We start from the raw sequence: 18,206 nt of genomic DNA on the forward strand, positions 1-18,206 counted from the left end.
TTCGATTTAGATTATATGGAAAATAGTCACCTTACCCAAGTATAAATGAGAGTTACATGTTACCCTCAAATTTTTATCGCTAGGATAAGCAACGACGTTCACACATTAAAGTTGGACATCTTCGTGGTTTAGTTCAAGTGGTGTCGATAATTGACTTACTGGCAAAAAATCAAAAGTTACCCTTATGAATTTTTGCTCTTAGTTTTTTTCGGTAAGATGAGTAACGACGCCGAACATCTATATAGCATTTCAGATTTGGGAGCGTCTAAAGGCGCCTCCTAAAAGGGTTTGACCGTGGTCAAACCCCGACAACGATAAGACGGTAGGAGCCTCCCAAAATTTTTGTAGGGAGAAAATGACTAATTGGGTTCAAAATATTATCATAATAATCAAAAAAGCAAGTAACTCTTTCAATTAACTAGAACTTACCAAAATAGTATGAGCAATGACATGTAAGGTTTAAAATAATATAAAAAATTACTAATCAGGTCATTTTGTATTTAACATTTTCCAAAATTACCCCTCGTTCTTTTCCCGAAATCTAATAACGCAACTGAATCTCTCCTGCTCTCTCTCTAAACTCAGTAGGTTATCTTCCTCTCATCTACTTCTTCTTCTTTATTTTCTTCATCTTCACTAAATCATTACCTTCCTCCCGTCATCATCATCTCTCCCCTTATTGCTAGAAATCGAGCTCCACCATCGTTACCAACAGATTTTTTCATCAATTTCTTCCGGATGGCAAAGAGTTTCAGAGATCCTAGGGCACATTTCAAATTATGAGTTACTGTTCAAATTATAAGGTATTATCCAAAGTATAAATTACTATTCAAAGTATATGCCAAATCCATGTAGTTGTGGTGAAGATGGGTTTTGGAGTTGATGTTATTATTGTAAATGTGTAAGGGAAGTATGGTGATACCAACATAGCTCATGAGGTGTTCGACAAAATGCCTGAAAGGAACATTCTCTAATGGACCCAAACTGTTCTCAATCTAAGTGAACCGGCATAACTCAATCACCATCTACAAATTAACCACATAAACCCAAAGAGGGTTGATGTATGTTTGGAACCCCTGAGAAAAGATTATAGTGATCAAGATTTTCAAGTCATATGTAAGATTTTGTCATCTTCCATAGAATGGAGGTCAATGGAAGAAGCATTAGAAAAATGCAGAGTTTGAGATTACACCTGGACTTGTTTCTCAATGTTTTTCGTGATTGCCAACGATACGGCAATGCAACGTTGAGTTTCTTCTCATGGGTAGGTCAGAAATCTTGTTACAGCCATACAACAGAAACCTATAACATGGCCATAAAAATATCGGGATCATCGAAAGGTTTTAAGCACATGAGAAATCTCTATAATGAGATGAGAAGAAGTGGCAGCTTGATAACTTCGGAAACATGGACTATTATGATAATTCAGCATGCTCAAGCAGGTTTAACCGAGATTGCACTAAAGAAATTCGAAGAGATGGCAGCTAGTGGGTTTATACCTAGTAGTAATGCATACAAATATTTGGTAATATGTCTCTGCGGAAAGAAGGGGCAGAAGATAGATGAAGCAATCAAAATCTTCAATGATATGATAAATGTTGGACATGTCCCAAATAAGGAACTAGCTGAGGTTTATCTTAATTGTTTCTGTGAACTAGGTAAAGTATCAGATGCTCGAAAATGAAAGGAACATCTGCTCAGTAGTGGCTTTTCAGTTCCACTTAGCTATTTGTTGGCCATTAGAGCTCTTTGTCGAGCGAAGGGACTAGACGAGGCTTTATTTATGGCAGATGAGTTAAGTAATAAACGATTTAAGCTGGACTAGTGCTCATAGAAACGGTACTTTATTATATAACAAATGATAGTTTGCATGTTTAATCCCACAAACACTAAGAATCCATTATGCTTATAAACCAAGAAAAAGCTCAGCAATTTTATGTTATGCAGGATGGGAAGAGGAACAAAGAACAAGTTTTGGCATTTGCTGGAGTGACTGAATATCCATTCAAATGTAGCCATTAACCATTCTCAAGATCTCATCTTTAATATTTCGGTGGAATATATGTTGGAGCAGTCTTTACACTGCAGTTCCTCTCTCAATTACTATATAACATCAAGAGTTCCTCTCTCCACTAAAACTTATGCAAACACATTTGCATAACAGATTGTTGCAAACACGTTTGCATAACAGATTGGTGCAAACACGTTTGCATAACAGATTGTTGCAAACACGTTTGCATAACAGATTGTTGCAAACACGTTTGCATAACAGATTGGTGCAAACACGTTTGCATAACAGATTGGTGCAAACACGTTTGCATAACAGATTGTTGCAAACACGTTTGCATAACAGATTGTTGCAAACACGTTTGCATAACAGATTGGTGCAAACACGTTTGCATAACAGATTGGTGCAAACACGTTTGCATAACAGATTGGTGCAAACACGTTTGCATAACAGATTGGTGCAAACACGTTTGCAGAAAAACGTAAAGGAAAAAAATGTCGTTTTTTCTGGGTTTTTTTTTTTGAAAAAAAGTATTGAAAGTGGATCTTGTTAGAAAGCTAATGAAAAATCATTTCTAAATCAATAATTTTTATAGCAATCCGACATCTCAAACAAAAGTTATGTTGATTTAAAGTTTAAATAAAAATAAAAGAATTTAGTTACTGACAAAAAAGGGTATTTTAGTATTTGCACACTTTTTGACCTGAATAATAATTTTCAAATGTTGTATGCTTTTTCACTTATTTTCTATATTATTTTGACCTAAATAGAAATTACCTCTTTTGTAGGTGCCTCCCAAAGTGGTTTGGTCGTGGTCAAATCCAGACAACTGTAGACGCCTCTCTTCGGACTGACAAGTCTGAGGCCGAAAGAATGGCCTCAGACTGGCTTAGTCCGAAAGCACTCGGACTTTCCAAACCGAGGGGATTCGGGTTGTCCAGACCGAAGCCATGTTGTGGGCTTCGGACTTGTCAGCCCTACCCCAAAACCAAGGTCTCAGACTAGTTTTTTCTCTCTTTAAAGTTTTACATTTTTTGGTTTGAGGACTCTAGGGTTTTCTCTCTCTCTCTAAAGTTTTTATCATATGAAGAGGATTTCTAAAGTGGGTTTCGAGGATTTTTGTATACTTTTTAAAGTTTTGAAGATGATTTGTAAGGTGGGGTTTTAGGAATTTGTATGCTTTCAAAGTTTTGAAGAAGACTCCAACGATAGATTTCTAAGGTGGATTACATGTTTCTTGTTGATCTTTATTCCTTGATCTTGATGGTTGCCGAAAATTTCTTGAAGAAGAAGAAGAAACTAGTGTGCCACAAACTAGTGTTTTCATGCGAATGAGATCTCTCCTTCGCCAGAACAGATAGAAAGGAAGGAAGAGCAAGGGAAGGGAACAGAGAAGGAGGAGAAGTGAGAGAGGAAGAGAAAAGAGTAGGAAGAGCGAAACAATAGTGGCGATGATGGTCCGAGAAGAGAAAGATTCGAAATAAAAACAAATTCAAAATTATTGACAATAGCCATTTGCGTGAAGTGGAGAAACAAAAGGAAAAAAGTGGAAATCTCAAAATCTATCATCGAAACCCTCCCCTCTAAGTCGCCGGAAGAATGTTGTCGGTCAGAGTTGACAGCGAGTCGGACAACTTTTTCCTCCTCTCTTTCCAAGGAAAACTGTGGAAATCACAATGGCCATTTGCCTGAAGTGGAGACAGAGAAAAAAGGAAAGAGAAGAGAGAAGGTTTGGGGGTGGAGTTCACCGGCGTTAATGGTGAAGGTTGCCGGAATGTGGTATAGGCCGCAGGAGTTGATGGTGGTGGGAAGGCAGATGGAGGAAGAAGAAAATAAAAATGCTAAAATTGGATAGAGTTTGCAGTTAAAGACAACACCACCTGATTTTGATCGAGTCCTATATGTACTTCCATCACTCCACATGACAGAGTCCAAGCTTCGTCCAAATTAACAAATTACAAAGTCTAAGACTTCAATATGCCTAAATAGTTTGTCAACCATTTAGAAGGATAGAGCAGTGTTTGCTTTGTCTCTTGTTTGCTACCGCAGAGATCTCATATTGTTGTTCCCAATTCCTACCACTAAACTAGTGGTGCAACCTTGTGTGCAGGAGGATTTTAAAATCAAGGTTGAGATCTGAATAAAATGTTCCTTTTCTTAGGCAGCCTCAACGATCCCAACCCTCTCCGGCTAAACCGATATCCTTCTAGCACGGCCAATATTCAAGTTCAATCAATAAAAAGGAGAAGAGCAACCATAAAAAGAGATAATGAAGATTAAACATGCCAGAATTTATAGACTTGTTCTAAAAAAACATAACAAATGTACTTTCAGAAGGGAAAACTAAAAACAAATCCCATAAAATTTGTTACTGAACTCTCACCTAAACACCAAAGGCTCACCCAATGGTGACATTTGTACAGTCACGGTTTAGACATTATAATTTGACTACTTAACCTCTTTTTTCTTTTTACACCCTTACACACTTGTATATTCATTTTATCTCCTCTTCAGGGGCATCAGGTGTGTTTTCTCACCATCTGAGCCTCTCAGCTTTGCCTGATTCTAGCTTATATATTCCTCAAACTACAGAATGTACAACTTTCAGTACAAACAACCTTTATTTCCTGATAACCTATTGCCTTCCCTAGTAGATATAGATAGATAGATATAGATAGAGATATAGATAGAGAGATAGAGAGAGAGAGAGAGAGAGAGAGAGAGAGAGAGAGAGAGAGAGAGAGATGATACTAGACTCAGTTAGCTGTACAACTTTCCTTCGTACGCCATTGAAGACGGGTATGAGGACTGCATGCCGATTCTCCTTTCTGCAAAAGAGGGTTGAGTTGGTAAGAAACAAGATCGTTTTCTATTCCGTGAAATTAGGCCTTGCTAAGTCCGCAGGTTCAGAAAGAGACAATAGGGAAAGGATTAACGTACCCCCAGCAGCGACAAGCTTCTCTACACGCGCAACTATATGCTTCCCATAGGTATACTTCTTCAGGGCGTTCAAGTGAACCTTAATACGAGACAGAATCAGTTCACGTTGCTGGTCATCACAAGTCTCGAGCACTTTCTGAACAACATAGTTTGCAAACTGATCTTTCATCATAGCCTGCACAATCAACCAAAAAAGGGACGGAGTCAGAAATTTTTCATCATTACTGGGAGAGCTATGGAGTACTCTCTTCGTCGGTGTTGCTCCCAAAATTCCTCTTAACCCAATTAGAAGCATGTTGATCATTAACCACGAAACTACTATGAGTTCAGGGAATAACCAAAAGAGAACAAAATTAGCCCATACTTAAATAAAACAACGTATTTAGTTAATATGACATGAAAAGAGTATTCAGAGAAGGAAATTACTGCAGGTGATGGTGTCATGCCAGTGCACACTAACAGCAGACATTATAATGTTTAAGAATCAGTAACTTAAGACGGGTGTTGGATAGAGCAGCAAAAAATTTTAAGCTACCAAACTCATCCGTCAGTGTATTAAAGGAGCACGAAGCTGGTTAAGCATTTTAAGACGCAGGAAAAAAAGTGAAAACAATAGGGTATATTTTTGGATCACTAGGTGCTACTTCACTACCAGGAAAGGACTAGCAGAGACTCAAAGATAAAGCAAATCCTACATCGAAATAGTTTTGCCCACACTAACTCTTCATTTTCCAGATTGAAGTAACAGATAGCCCCACCTAGGAAAGTTTCTAGACAAGTTGGATCCCATTCAGTGAGAGACAAAGATACACAAAAAGTATCTTTAACTAAATAAAACAGAAGAAAGTTGGTTAAGGAAGACAAAAGTATCTGAAAATCGACAAACCTGTAAAGGCTCATTTTCATCAGTTGTACCAAGCATCTCATTCACCAAAATCTGGCGTTCAGCAGGTCCACCAAAAGCTAAGCACTTCTCGACGACATTGGAAGCGAACTTCTGCTGGCTCATTTGAACTATCTGCCCAGCTAATTTCGTGATTACCTCAGAACGTTCATGAGGCTTTCCATGCTCCAGAACATGCTGTTATGAAAAAAATAAATTAAGGTACTATTACCAGCAGAAACAACTACGAAGTCATTAGCTCATTTAAGGGTTATAGACCGCTTAGGAAGGTAAGTAATAGTACGCGCTTTCAGAAAAATCGGTTGTTAACAGCAACTACTATCTTAAAAGCTTCCACAACATATGAACTACCTGAACGACATAATTCCCGTATTGGTCTTGTGCCAACATGCAAACAGAGGCTAGAATTTCATCCATCATGATCTGCTGTGTTTTTGGATCATCACAGTGCTCCAGTACCCTCTACAGTTTTTAAGGACATCCAGTTAATATATGAAGAAGCTCCTTGATTTTACCACCTTCGATACTTAACAACGAAACGAAATAATAAACTGACTTGTGTACCTGTATCACACGACAACCATATGGATGGGTGGATAATGTCACGACTTGGTCATAGAAGGATGATATGATAAAATGTATAACTTCTTGAGGAATGCACTCAATGCACTTCTGAATCACATGGTTCCCATTCTGATCACGTACACATCGCATGATATTACCATCAAGCTCAGCAACCATTTTAGTCTGTTGGTCCAAATCGACAACTTCAATCGCCTACATCAAAGGGTTGAACTCTACTCATTAGTACCAAATCTAAAGATCAAACTAAGAGCATAGAGATTAGAGATCTTATGATCAGTAAATCAAAATAATCAAATCATATTTTGGATTAGAAAATATCCTTGGTGCCAAAGTCAGTGGTGGAGGTCAAACTTATATTACGCAATTATCATTACCAAACAGGTTTAAATTATCAGATCACATTTCTGGGTTAGAGAATTCCTCGGAAACCAAATTCAGTGGTTGGTCATGGGCATGTGTTGTAAAAGTCGAAGTGATAAAAGTATATACTAAGGATTGGTGTATCACTTCTGCCACGAGAGCATGTGGTGTAAGACTATCACAGCCATATGAATAATAGTAAGTTCTGCATTTCAAGAAAGCCAGGGAAATAAAGAAAGACATACCTTCTGGATCACACGACAGCCATACATTTGAAGGCTAAGAGTCAAGACATGCCCAGTCAGCTGATTTGCAAGTTCTCTCCTCTGAGAGGTGGATCCATGCTCAAAAAACTGAAAGACGAGCGAGTTGTTAGCCTTAAATCGTGATTAAAAGTAAGGAAGAGCATCTACACAGTACACAAGCACATGTTACTATTGATACCTTTTGAATTACATAATTACCGAAAACATCAGTCATCAATGAATAAGCTTGGGGAAGTATTTCATCGAAAACCATGTTTTTCTCTTCAATGGTGGCAGTTTCAAGTTTTTGCTGGATGAAGCGGCTCCCATATTGATCAGCACTGCTCAAAAAAGATGATCAATAAAACAATTGAATGCTTGGGTGAAATTAAAAGCAAAAAAACTATCAGCGGTACATACCTAAACTCAACGACATGACCCGCAATTTCTGAAAGCTCGAAAGATCTTGTTTTGTTGCTCTTAAATTCTTCCAGTAGAGTGGATGCAAAACTTGCATCCATGTTTCCACCAGCTTCTGAATGCCATGGACCCATCATACCCCCAGCCAAGTTTCTAAACCCAGAAGGAAAACGCATGTTTCGCTCATTGTATCTCAGTGGGCTACCGGGTCCACCAGGAGAATTAGGAAGAACAGGACTCGCCAGGGGGCTACCAGGGTATGACATGCCAAGACCATATGTCGGATTTCCATAATAACCGTGATTAGAGCCACCAGATTTAGCCAAGAATGGCAGGGCAAACTGTGATTTCTGAGGTGAAAGAAGTGCACCCAGATAAGCTTTCTGGAGTCCAAGCAAATCCCCATAAGAATTTCCCATGTAGTTTCTATCCATAGAAGGATCATTCAGAGCTGCAGCATACTCAGAAGCTCTCAAGTACTGAAGATAGAGAGGATCAACTCCAGGAGCTTGAAGACCACCCCCTGCTGTTTGATTTCCCATCCTACTGAGATTTTGCAATTCGGCTGCCCCCACTAAATTTGGGCCTGATGGAAACCCTCCCAATGCCCTCGGGTCCATGCCCATTGCTGCCATTGCCGATGCCGCAGCAACATTCTCAAACAAAGGAGGCAAATTGCCTCCCCCTAGTTGGTTAGCCATCATGGATTGCAGTGCGGGATTTACAGGATACCCGCTTAAATTATAGTTTGGCAGTCCTGAATTGGTACCATCCATATTCTGGTAGCGAGGAGATCCTCGAGTGCCATTAAGAGTGGGCGAAGAGGATCCGAAGTACAAGTTATCAGAAGAAATAGCTGGTTTGTGCAGTTCAGTATACTCATTGTTTGCAAAGGAAGAACTACTCATATCTACTCCAAGCCCATTGGCTTTACCTAAATCAGGATAAGTTGCTTTAGTTTGCTGAGATGGCATATGCAAATGCCTTGCTTCAGATTTCTTGAGGTACGAATTATGGTTGCCATGGTTCGAACCATTTTGAAGATTGAAAAAGCTTTGGTGCTCATCATTTTCTTGTTGAATCATATGCAAATGGTTTTCTCCATTAACACTACCATTTGCTGACAAGCTCATACCAGATAGAACTGCTACTAGATCTGAAGAGTCACCCATACTAGATGAGATGGCATGAAATGGTTTTGGACTATTGAGATTTCGCTTATCTGAAGCACCATTAACTCTCCCACCACCCACTGGTAGAAGGCCTGGACTAGGAGCCCTAGCAATAAGTTGAGGATCAGGAGTGGTGCTTCTTGATAAGGAAGACCCCACAGCAGATGAGAACATATGAGAACCTGATGCAGATGCCAATTCCTGATGCAGTTGGGCAAGCTGGGCTTCAGAAGGACCTAACAGATCACTATTCTCGTTGAACGCATTTCGGCTAGCAGGACGAGAAGGGTGTGCAGATATAGGAGTTCCACGTCCATCCTGTGCCTGTATTAGAAGATACTCTATTAGCTCACTGAGCATACATAGGAAACTTGGGGCCTTCCACTCAGGAAAACATTAAAAGAAGTTCACAAGATTGGTAAAAATATTTGACCAGAACAGATACTAATAAAGGATAATCATGAGTTATGTACAAATACTTGAACAACGGATGACGAACTTATGCAAAGAATTCATTAAAAAGGCCAAAGCCGACTAACTACTTGCCCAAAATAGACGGCTTAACTGCGATGATCCCGTAACTTAAGATGAAAAACCAGCATGAAATGTGATAACACGACACTCCGGAAAACCTAATATTTTCTACTGAATGAAGTTCCTTTTCAAGAATACTGTGCTTTAATGTTTACTTACCATAAACACGACCAGTCATTCTCATATTTGATCTACAACACGTGTAATAGCAAAAGGAAATTATACAAAAGCTAAGAAGACTGTTGCAACCCAGCCCATGCTAGAAAGATATATAGTCTATGAATGGTAATACCAATCACTACCTTTATTCATCGTAATACTAGCAGAAACATCGGATATTGACACCTGTTTGCTAAGTAACTCAAATACCTGATCCCCAACTTTCAATTAGATAATAAAAACATATATTTATAGAAGTACGCAGAAAAAAGAGGAAAACGTAACACATGAAACATTGATCAGACATCCTAACAAGGTAGCAACAATACATGAAACTAAACAACAGCAACGGCAAATTGAACCCAACTATCTGGTTTCAGTTTAACCCGTCCCCACCTTTCACCTTATTCAAAAGTGCAAAATTTGCTTACCATAACGAAGAGCTATTGATCAAAATAGCATCTCCCACATAACTAATACAATCAATCACAACAATCATAGATCAACCAAATGAGTCATATTCTCCTACGCAATTCAAAAGCTCGAACTTTTTAAACTAGAAAACTACCAAATGCACATGAACAAGATACAGATCTTTCTTAACATAGCATAAATGGAACAGATTAAAAAAAAACTAAATGATAAAAGAATCAACAACAAAAATACCACCTGAAAGATATCTGCATAGCTTCTCTGTCGGCCGCCTAGTTCTAAACCAGACAGCCCAATCAATCCATCGCCAGCCCACTCGGCCGAAGCTTGCTGCTTCCTCAACTCTGCATCACTATCTTCTACATGTGAATGAAGCCCTGGCTGAAGCGAGAAAAGGGATTTGCTTCCCCCTTCTTCAGGGCGATTAACCTTTCTTCGATCACCAATCCCACCCAAAGTGGAACTCCCACTCTGTAACCTCTGTGCAAATCGCCAATCCTCTTTTGATAACAGAGGTGGCGGAAGTCTAGGGTTTATATTAGCGTTTGAATAATAGTACGAAAGGTAAGCTGGATCAGCGCGAAGCTCTTCTTCTGTAAGAGAAGCATCGCCGCCATGAGCAAACAAACCTCCAACAGCATTTAAAGAACCTTCAACAGTTGGAGGAGCTGAGCCACTCCGGAAAAGATTCAGCTCCCTTTCCCGATCATTCACGTCTTGCCGCCGCTGCTCTCGGAGCAAAATCCCTATCTCCTTCTCGAAATCATCTCCATATGATCCATCATTACTTCCGATTATTGGTCTCATTCCCATCTCAGATAACATCTCACAGAAATCTCACTAACCACAAAGCAACCAAATTAAAAACCCTAGAAATGGCGGAAAGGTGAACCCTTTAACTTAAACTTCTCAAACTAAACCTCTCAGCTAAACAAAAAAAATCCTCTTTTTAAACGGTATAAAAACGATTCTCTTCCATTATAGCTCAAGAAAAAAAGTTCATTTCACAAATTAAAAACTTATCTCAGAAAACTTAAATCCGATCACTCTAATTCTCTGATCAAAAAAACGTAAAATGCAAACAAAAAAACAAGATTTTATTCAACTAAACTCCAATTAGGTCAAAATTAGTCTAATTCTGAAATCAAGAACAGTGACGATCATATATAGATTCTAACATGATGCATGAAAAAGATCTGAACTTGTTTTGTTTTAGAGAGAGAAAGAAGAACTACAACAAACCAGTACGAGAAAAAAGTGAAGGCTATGGAACAAAAACAGAGAAAGTCAAAGAAAGAAAACTGAGAAAATTTTGGTTGATAAGTAGTAGGATTGGTGAAATCTGTACCGTTAAATTAATGTAGTAACGGATGAGATTGACTTGAGTAAAGTGAGAATACTCTTACAAGAACCCTTTAGGGTTTTATTGAATTAAATATAATTAACACAAATACGTGTCATTTTGTATGCTAAAAATAGAAATTAAGATCAAAATGATATTTCAAGATCGAAATCAAATTCTCATGTTTTTAATTTTAGGTAATAATCGTAAATCTCTATATAATGTTATAGAATGATAGAACAATTTAACATATCTTCAAAATATTAGGTTATCGATAACAAATGATAGATTGATTAGGTAATTCTTTTATTTAAACATAAGACATTTTAGTTTGACAAAAACAAGAAATTATACGTTTATATATGTGAAGAGTCAATGCACCAACTAATTCGATTGTATTTCAACAAAAAAAAGACTAAGTTTGATTGCGATGCATGAATAGGATAGATTAGATGCTTTGTTAGTGCTTCGAATACGTAGGGTCGTTATTTTTGTCAAATTACTTTGGTATCAAAATAACATACTTTGTTAGCTCTCTTATCCAAATAATTAAGTTGTATTTGTAATTAGTTAGTACTTTTTAAGCGTAGAAGATGGAATTTCAATGTTTACTATCAGTGTTTTACGCGCTGTGGTTCTCTTTAGTTGAACTGTGACGTATACACTCTCTATTGGAGACGTCAATGATCAAATCTTATTATGGTCAAAAAAAAGAAAAAAAAGATGATTGGTGAAAATTTATACCCAATTAGATTGATTTACATAAGATGGCAATGATTCTCACAAGACCTCTCTCAAAAATAGAAATTGAGATAAAAACAGTATTTGGAGATCCAAATCAAATTGTTATCTTTAATTCCGCGTTACAGATGTAGATCTTTATGTGATACAATAGTAGCTTGGAGCAATTTAGGGTATTTCAAATCCGTGAAATGGTTGCTCAATTTGGTTAGTACATGAGCAAGGAAACATCTCTGAGTCTTCCACAAAAAAACATGGATTATCTATTGTCATGTCATCATGTTTAGATTTGCTAATATGTGTCAACTGGCGAATTAAGCTTGATTATGAGGTTGGAAAACAATAAGGAGTACTTAGGGTTTTGGATTGTCAAATTACTAAACTAACTATCCAAAGGACATACATTGTTCGCTTTGATATATGAGTAAGTTGTGATTCTATTAAGTAATAACATTTTAAGTGCATCAATTGAATATTTAATATTAATTATTAGGTACAATCAAATTCTTAATCCGATACACGAAATAAATTATTTATATACCCAATTTCATTATGTATCACATACCATCAGTACAAAGATATTACTAAAACTATGTATTTGTAGACAACTTGGCAAAGAAAGTGATACTATTCTACCTATGAAGAAATTCTCTAGTACTTTAGATATTGCTACTAAAGCATGGTTACTCCTATACTTTTGAGTCATATAACTTTCAACTCATTATTTGTCTTTTGATGTGTATATGGTTGACTATAGTCTATGAAGGTAGGTACCCTTAAAAGTTCCTATAGAGCAACAACAAACCCATCCCCAAATTTTAACTAGGATCAAATGGAACCCAACCCAACATCCACTGGACTTTAGGTGAGCCCATATATCTTTTTAATTACAACCTTCCATGGTTGCTAAATTGGAAATTGCATCCCTTCTCCAAACCAAGAGATCTAGGGTTTTGGATTCTCTAGTATGTTTCTTTGTCACCATTTATGTTTATATTAATATTAATTAAATAAAATATTTGCAATATTATTATTATCAATTCTAGAAAATCATAAATATTTTCATGTTCTATTCGCATTTATTATATATATATATATATATCAACCCGGCTCATGGGACTGCCACTTGAACTGTCTATGAGAGAAACAAAAGTTTCTCTCTCCTCTCACACGTTCAGACACGTGGAGAGAGAAATCAAAATCAATTGGCAATGAGTGAAGATGACCTATACGTTACATTCTTGGTTGCTAGTTACCCCATTCTCTCATGTGGGACTATTCTTACACGCCTCCTCACGTTTGGCATTATTTGAGTCTAACACGTGTGTTTTTTTTCTTTACGCGTGACGTGGAGCACGTGTGACTTTTAAGCCTCTCAAGTGTGGGCCTAGTTCTAATACCATGTTAAGTTTGTGGTCATCCAACTCAAAATCAATTAGCAATGAGTGGAGAGGACCTGTACGTTATATTCTTGATTGCTAGTTACTCATTCTCTCATGTGGGACTATTCTCACTAGGTTCTAAGTTCGGGGAGTCAAAAGAAGTGGGTCATGTAAGACTTGTTGTATGTATATTTACATTGTCATATTGACATCATCATAAGGTACATATCTCATGTAATCATATATAATTGTCCTTTTAAGAGAAATAGACAAGAAAAAGGAAAGGAAAGAATCACCTAAAAACCATGGTGTAGTTTTACATTTAAAGAGGTATATCCACCTAGAGAAGTAACCCTAAAAATGAAGTATTTTGTATTAGCCGTTTTTTCCTACCTAAGACTTACCTAACTAGAAGTTAGCAAGGAAGGTGAACAACCCGTGACTACAAACTACACAGGATTGGTTTCTAATTTCTTGTTAATTGAATATGATTAAAGTTGATTAATATGAGACACTCGTCGGAAAGAAAAAGCCTTGACGTGGTCGAGATATGCATGCATTAATCACAATACGATCCTGTTGAGTGAAATGCACCATTTTGATACATCAATGATCAATCGAACTGTCTCTAATATAGTAAAATTGTTTTTAAAATATAAAGTAGATGATCAATAATTGTAAGTAAAACTAATTGTACAACATAAGCAACACGGTTCTTGAAACACAAGAGTTTCACTAAGAAAAGCAATCAATTGGAGCATTATAACCGTTAAAGTACGTATACTTACCTAAACCTCATCATTATATTAATTTACTGCAACACAAATGCTAGACTAACAAAAAAACTAACGAATTTTATACCGAAATGATGTGACAAGTTTCTTTTCCAAAATTTGACTGAATCTCAACCGTTGTTTTTATGCATTGTTCATCTTTTAACTACCGAGATTCGGTGAAACTTTTCTTTGCGGCATAAAACTTTTTTGTGAACTTACCATTTTCTCGTAGGACAAATTTCCATCTAAAAAAGTGTTGGAAAAAGAATCTAGTAATGGGTCATGGATTAGATTTTGCCAACCTAGATGTCACGGTTGGTTAATAATTAGGTGGGACATATGGACCATTCATATGTGATGTTAAATTGTACTAGAAACTCAAATTATTTGTTGGAGTTAAGTAAGCAACAAAGAATTTTTTTTATTTTTCTTACGTTCAAATCTTCTTCAACGGATATAAAAGTATATATGCCATTCATGTTGATCTTCCTCTGTAGTTGGTGAACAGATAAACCACCAAGTGATCATCAAATAGCCTTCCTTATAATCCCAACACCACCAGCCTCAAACTGTAGACAAAACCTAGCTAGAAGGAAGAAACCAATAAACACTAATGGAGTCTATTGTATCAGAACTCGAAGGAACACTTCTGAAGGACCGAGATTCTTTCTCGTACTTCATGTTAGTAGCGTTTGAAACTTCGGGTTTGATTCGATTTACGTTGTTGTTATTGATATGGCCGGTTATTCGGTTACTAGACTTGCTTGGTATGGAAGAAATAGGTTTAAAGTTATCGATATTCTTTGCGGTTGTAGGTGTAAGAGAATCGGAGATTGAATCTGTTGCTAGGGCAGTGTTGCCTAAGTTTTATATGGATGATATAAATATGAATGCTTGGAGGGTGTTTAGTGGATATGAGAAGAGAGTTGTAGTGACTAAAAGTCCAAGAATTATGGTGGAGAGATTTGTGAAGGAGCATTTACGTGCTGATGAAGTTATAGGGACTGAGTTACATGTGAACCGATTTGGATATGCCACTGGGTTAACAAGGAACGATCTTGGTTCAATCGTTAACCGTGTTAGGGTGTTGTTCAAGGGTGAGCACCCAGCTTTAGGGTTAGGAAGGGCTGCATCTTGTCATTCTATACTATCTTTCTGCAAGGTAAGTGAATGTTTTTTATTTATCATTTGAGTAGCATCTCATGCATGGGTACATATACTGACTAAACTTAGTGCGTGCAGGAACAACAAGAACCACAATTCACCAACACCGCTGAAGGAGAAGAGCGTGACCAACTCATCCGACCCCTACCCGTCATCTTCCACGACGGTAGACTAGTTAAGCGGCCAACACCCTCGATGGCACTTCTCATACTCTTATGGCTTCCAATTGGGATAATCCTCGCAGTTATACGTATAACACTGGGCCTAATTCTACCAATGTGGATTATTCCTTATACTTCTAGGATATTTGGCGGTTCCGTCGTGGTTAAAGGCAAACCTCCACCACCACCCCCATCGGGTTCCAACAAAGGCGTCTTATTTGTTTGCACCCACCGAACCCTAATGGACCCAGTCATCTTATCTGTCGTCCTCCAACGTAGAGTCCCCGCTTTGACATACTCTATTTCCCGACTATCTGAAATCCTATCCCCGATCCCAACCGTCCGATTAACTAGGATTCGCGATGTAGACGCCGGCAAGATAAAGAGACAACTAAGTGAAGGAGACCTAGTAGTTTGCCCTGAAGGCACAACATGTAGAGAACCATTCTTACTTAGGTTTAGTGCATTGTTTGCTGAATTAACTGACCGGATAGTGCCAGTTGCAATGAACTATAGGGTTGGGTTTTTTCATGCAACCACAGCTAGAGGTTGGAAAGGTTTAGACCCAATTTTCTTCTTTATGAATCCAAGGCCGGTTTATGAAGTGACATTTTTGAACCAGTTACCTGCCGAGGCTACCTGCTCAGCCGGTAAGAGTCCACATGATGTGGCCAATTATGTACAAAGGATTTTGGCTGCTACTCTAGGGTTTGAGTGTACCAACTTTACAAGGAAGGATAAATATAGAGTGCTTGCTGGGAATGATGGGTCTGCTTCATATACATCACTTGGTAATCAAATAAAGAAGGTTTTGAGTGCTTTTAAACCATTTATACACTAAGAAACCACATGATTTGTTGTATTTGATTTCTTTCCCTTTACAATTCTATGTAATTTCTTCATTTTTATTTTCTCTTTTGTGTGGCATGGATTGCTTGATTTCTACTTTTTTTTAATGTCCTAACAGTAGGTGTATGTATTCTTATTTGTAAATTGATTGGTGCTTTGAGTTTTTTTGTGTTTGTATCATACATTTAATGTTTTCTTATTAATTTTTGATAAATTTTAATCACTAATATAGCATTTAGTTCGTGTTCTTCATTGATCTAGTAGTTATATTTGTTTTGTTTTGTACGCTTATACGGGAAATGATAGAGTAACTTAGAAATTGGTACTTAGAGGGTGACATATTTCCTTATTTAGAAATAAAAGCGGTCCCCACCGTAGTCAAACTTTGAAAAAACCTTGTCTTTTAGTGATTCCACATCAGCTGGGCATTAAAATGCCCAAAAAATTTGGGCTCTCTAGCATCTCCCTAAAAGTTAACATGCGGATGAAGTTTCTCGTGAAAAACTAAAACTCCGACGGTAATTTTCTATAGGTGACCAACATGTTACTTCATTATTGTGCTATCAATCACTTTCCTAGACCTAGCTCACACTACACAAAAGAAAATAACCTATGAAATCTGAAGTGAAGTCCATAACGATAAATGTAATTTTTTTTTGTTTTCACCCGTGAAAATGTGTATAGTATATTTTCTAGAAGGTTGGCTGTAGTGTTTAGACGCCTATAATAGAGTTTGCGTGGACATCTACGTTATGTTAGAATCTAAACTCTTGGTTTTGTTTCTTTAAACATTGTTGTAGTCTATCAAATTTAAAGATTCTTTACCACAAAAACCATATCTAATTTTACAGAAATGATAGAACATGCAAAAATGTTATCGTGCAAATCCAATCGAATAAACAGTTTCCTGCCTCTCTATCAATTTACATGCACATTTTAAAAGAAAGCAAGATTGAATTTTCAAAGATATAATTGTGTTGTTAAAATCAGTAAAATACTTGAAAATAAGATTGAATTTTTATAAATTTGTAGTTGTTTACGTACTGATAGAATAATGACAGAGATCATCTCGGAAGACTTGAATCCTCCCTCAAACTGTTGACTGACGTGGGTGAAAATTAGACTCCATGCATCTGCCTTAGTTATTTTCTATTTAAGATAATAACTATAAGAATTTGCATCTTTGATATTCATTCAATCATTGAATAGCTGCCCATAAAAATGTAAAAGCATCATGTGTAATAAGAATAAAGAAAATTCTAGAAAAATGTTGTTCTCCTAATTTAAGTAATTTAGGAGAATCAAGGAAATGCTAAAGAAAAGTTTAAAATTTGGTCAACATAATGTAAGTAAGTTAGAAAACATATGATACGTTATTATGTTGTTGTTACGTCGACTCATCACCTAAGTTGTTTTAAAAACTTAGAAATATTTTTTAGTGTAGTATATAATTGTGTTTTTAAAATAAATTATTTCCCAAATAGGCCTCCACTTTGTGACCAGCTTCTTGCCTAGCCCCCTACTTTATCAAAAATACCCAGATGACCCATTTTTTCAGTTACCGTTATAACACCGTTAACTAGTCATCACCTTCCCTCCTCCATCTCATCTCCTCTCTCTGCCACCTCAACTTATCATCGCCTCATCATCTTCACCGGGGAAGGTCGCCGACCGACCAATTTTCCGGCCGACGACCTTCAAACATAAAAAGAAAAAAATGAAATTCTTCTCTCATCTCTCATCTCTCTCTCTAAAAAAATTTATTTTATTTTTGTTCTTCTCTCCCCTCTCTCTCTAAACAGATCTAGCGAGAGAGAGAGAGATGAGATCTGTTAGAGACGGAAGTGAATTTGAAGCATGGACACAGAAAAAAAACCAAGAAAGAACACACACAATTCATTTTAAAAATAGTTCAATTGAAATCAAGATTAATGAAAATGAATAGCGGAAATAGTTAGGGTTTGTAATGGAATTTATGTCGCTTCCAGATGAAGAAAGTTCGCCTTCTTCTCTGCGATGAATTGGTATCTTC

At 37.1% G+C, this 18,206-nt stretch overlaps 2 protein-coding genes and 1 pseudogene across 2 annotated transcripts; 2 read left to right on the forward strand and 1 right to left on the reverse strand.

Moving 5' to 3' along the window:
- Positions 1–1,141: 1,141 nt before the first annotated feature.
- On the forward strand, positions 1,142–1,684 carry LOC147558052 (putative pentatricopeptide repeat-containing protein At5g06400, mitochondrial pseudogene; annotated as a pseudogene).
- Positions 1,685–4,278: 2,594 nt separating this feature from the next.
- Positions 4,279–11,417, reverse strand: LOC147558053 (pumilio homolog 1-like). The gene is made up of 9 exons (XM_086659622.1): positions 9,997–11,417; positions 7,463–8,958; positions 7,242–7,383; positions 7,043–7,150; positions 6,417–6,629; positions 6,204–6,314; positions 5,835–6,029; positions 4,949–5,123; positions 4,279–4,836 (listed from the first exon to the last, which is right to left on the reverse strand). The coding sequence occupies exons 1-9, from the start codon at positions 10,582–10,584 to the stop codon at positions 4,769–4,771; spliced, it is 3,096 nt and encodes a 1,031-aa protein (XP_086515748.1). The 5' UTR covers positions 10,585–11,417; the 3' UTR covers positions 4,279–4,768.
- A 2,935-nt stretch (positions 11,418–14,352) lies between these two features.
- On the forward strand, positions 14,353–16,397 carry LOC147558054 (glycerol-3-phosphate acyltransferase 5-like). The gene is made up of 2 exons (XM_086659618.1): positions 14,353–15,162; positions 15,243–16,397. The coding sequence occupies exons 1-2, from the start codon at positions 14,614–14,616 to the stop codon at positions 16,164–16,166; spliced, it is 1,473 nt and encodes a 490-aa protein (XP_086515744.1). The 5' UTR covers positions 14,353–14,613; the 3' UTR covers positions 16,167–16,397.
- The last annotated feature ends 1,809 nt before the right edge of the window (positions 16,398–18,206 follow it).

This window comes from Eschscholzia californica, unplaced genomic scaffold (assembly GCF_041429995.1).
Source record: "Eschscholzia californica isolate CP2 unplaced genomic scaffold, dmEscCali1.0.p SCAF_2, whole genome shotgun sequence".
Taxonomy (NCBI): Eukaryota; Viridiplantae; Streptophyta; class Magnoliopsida; order Ranunculales; family Papaveraceae; genus Eschscholzia; species Eschscholzia californica.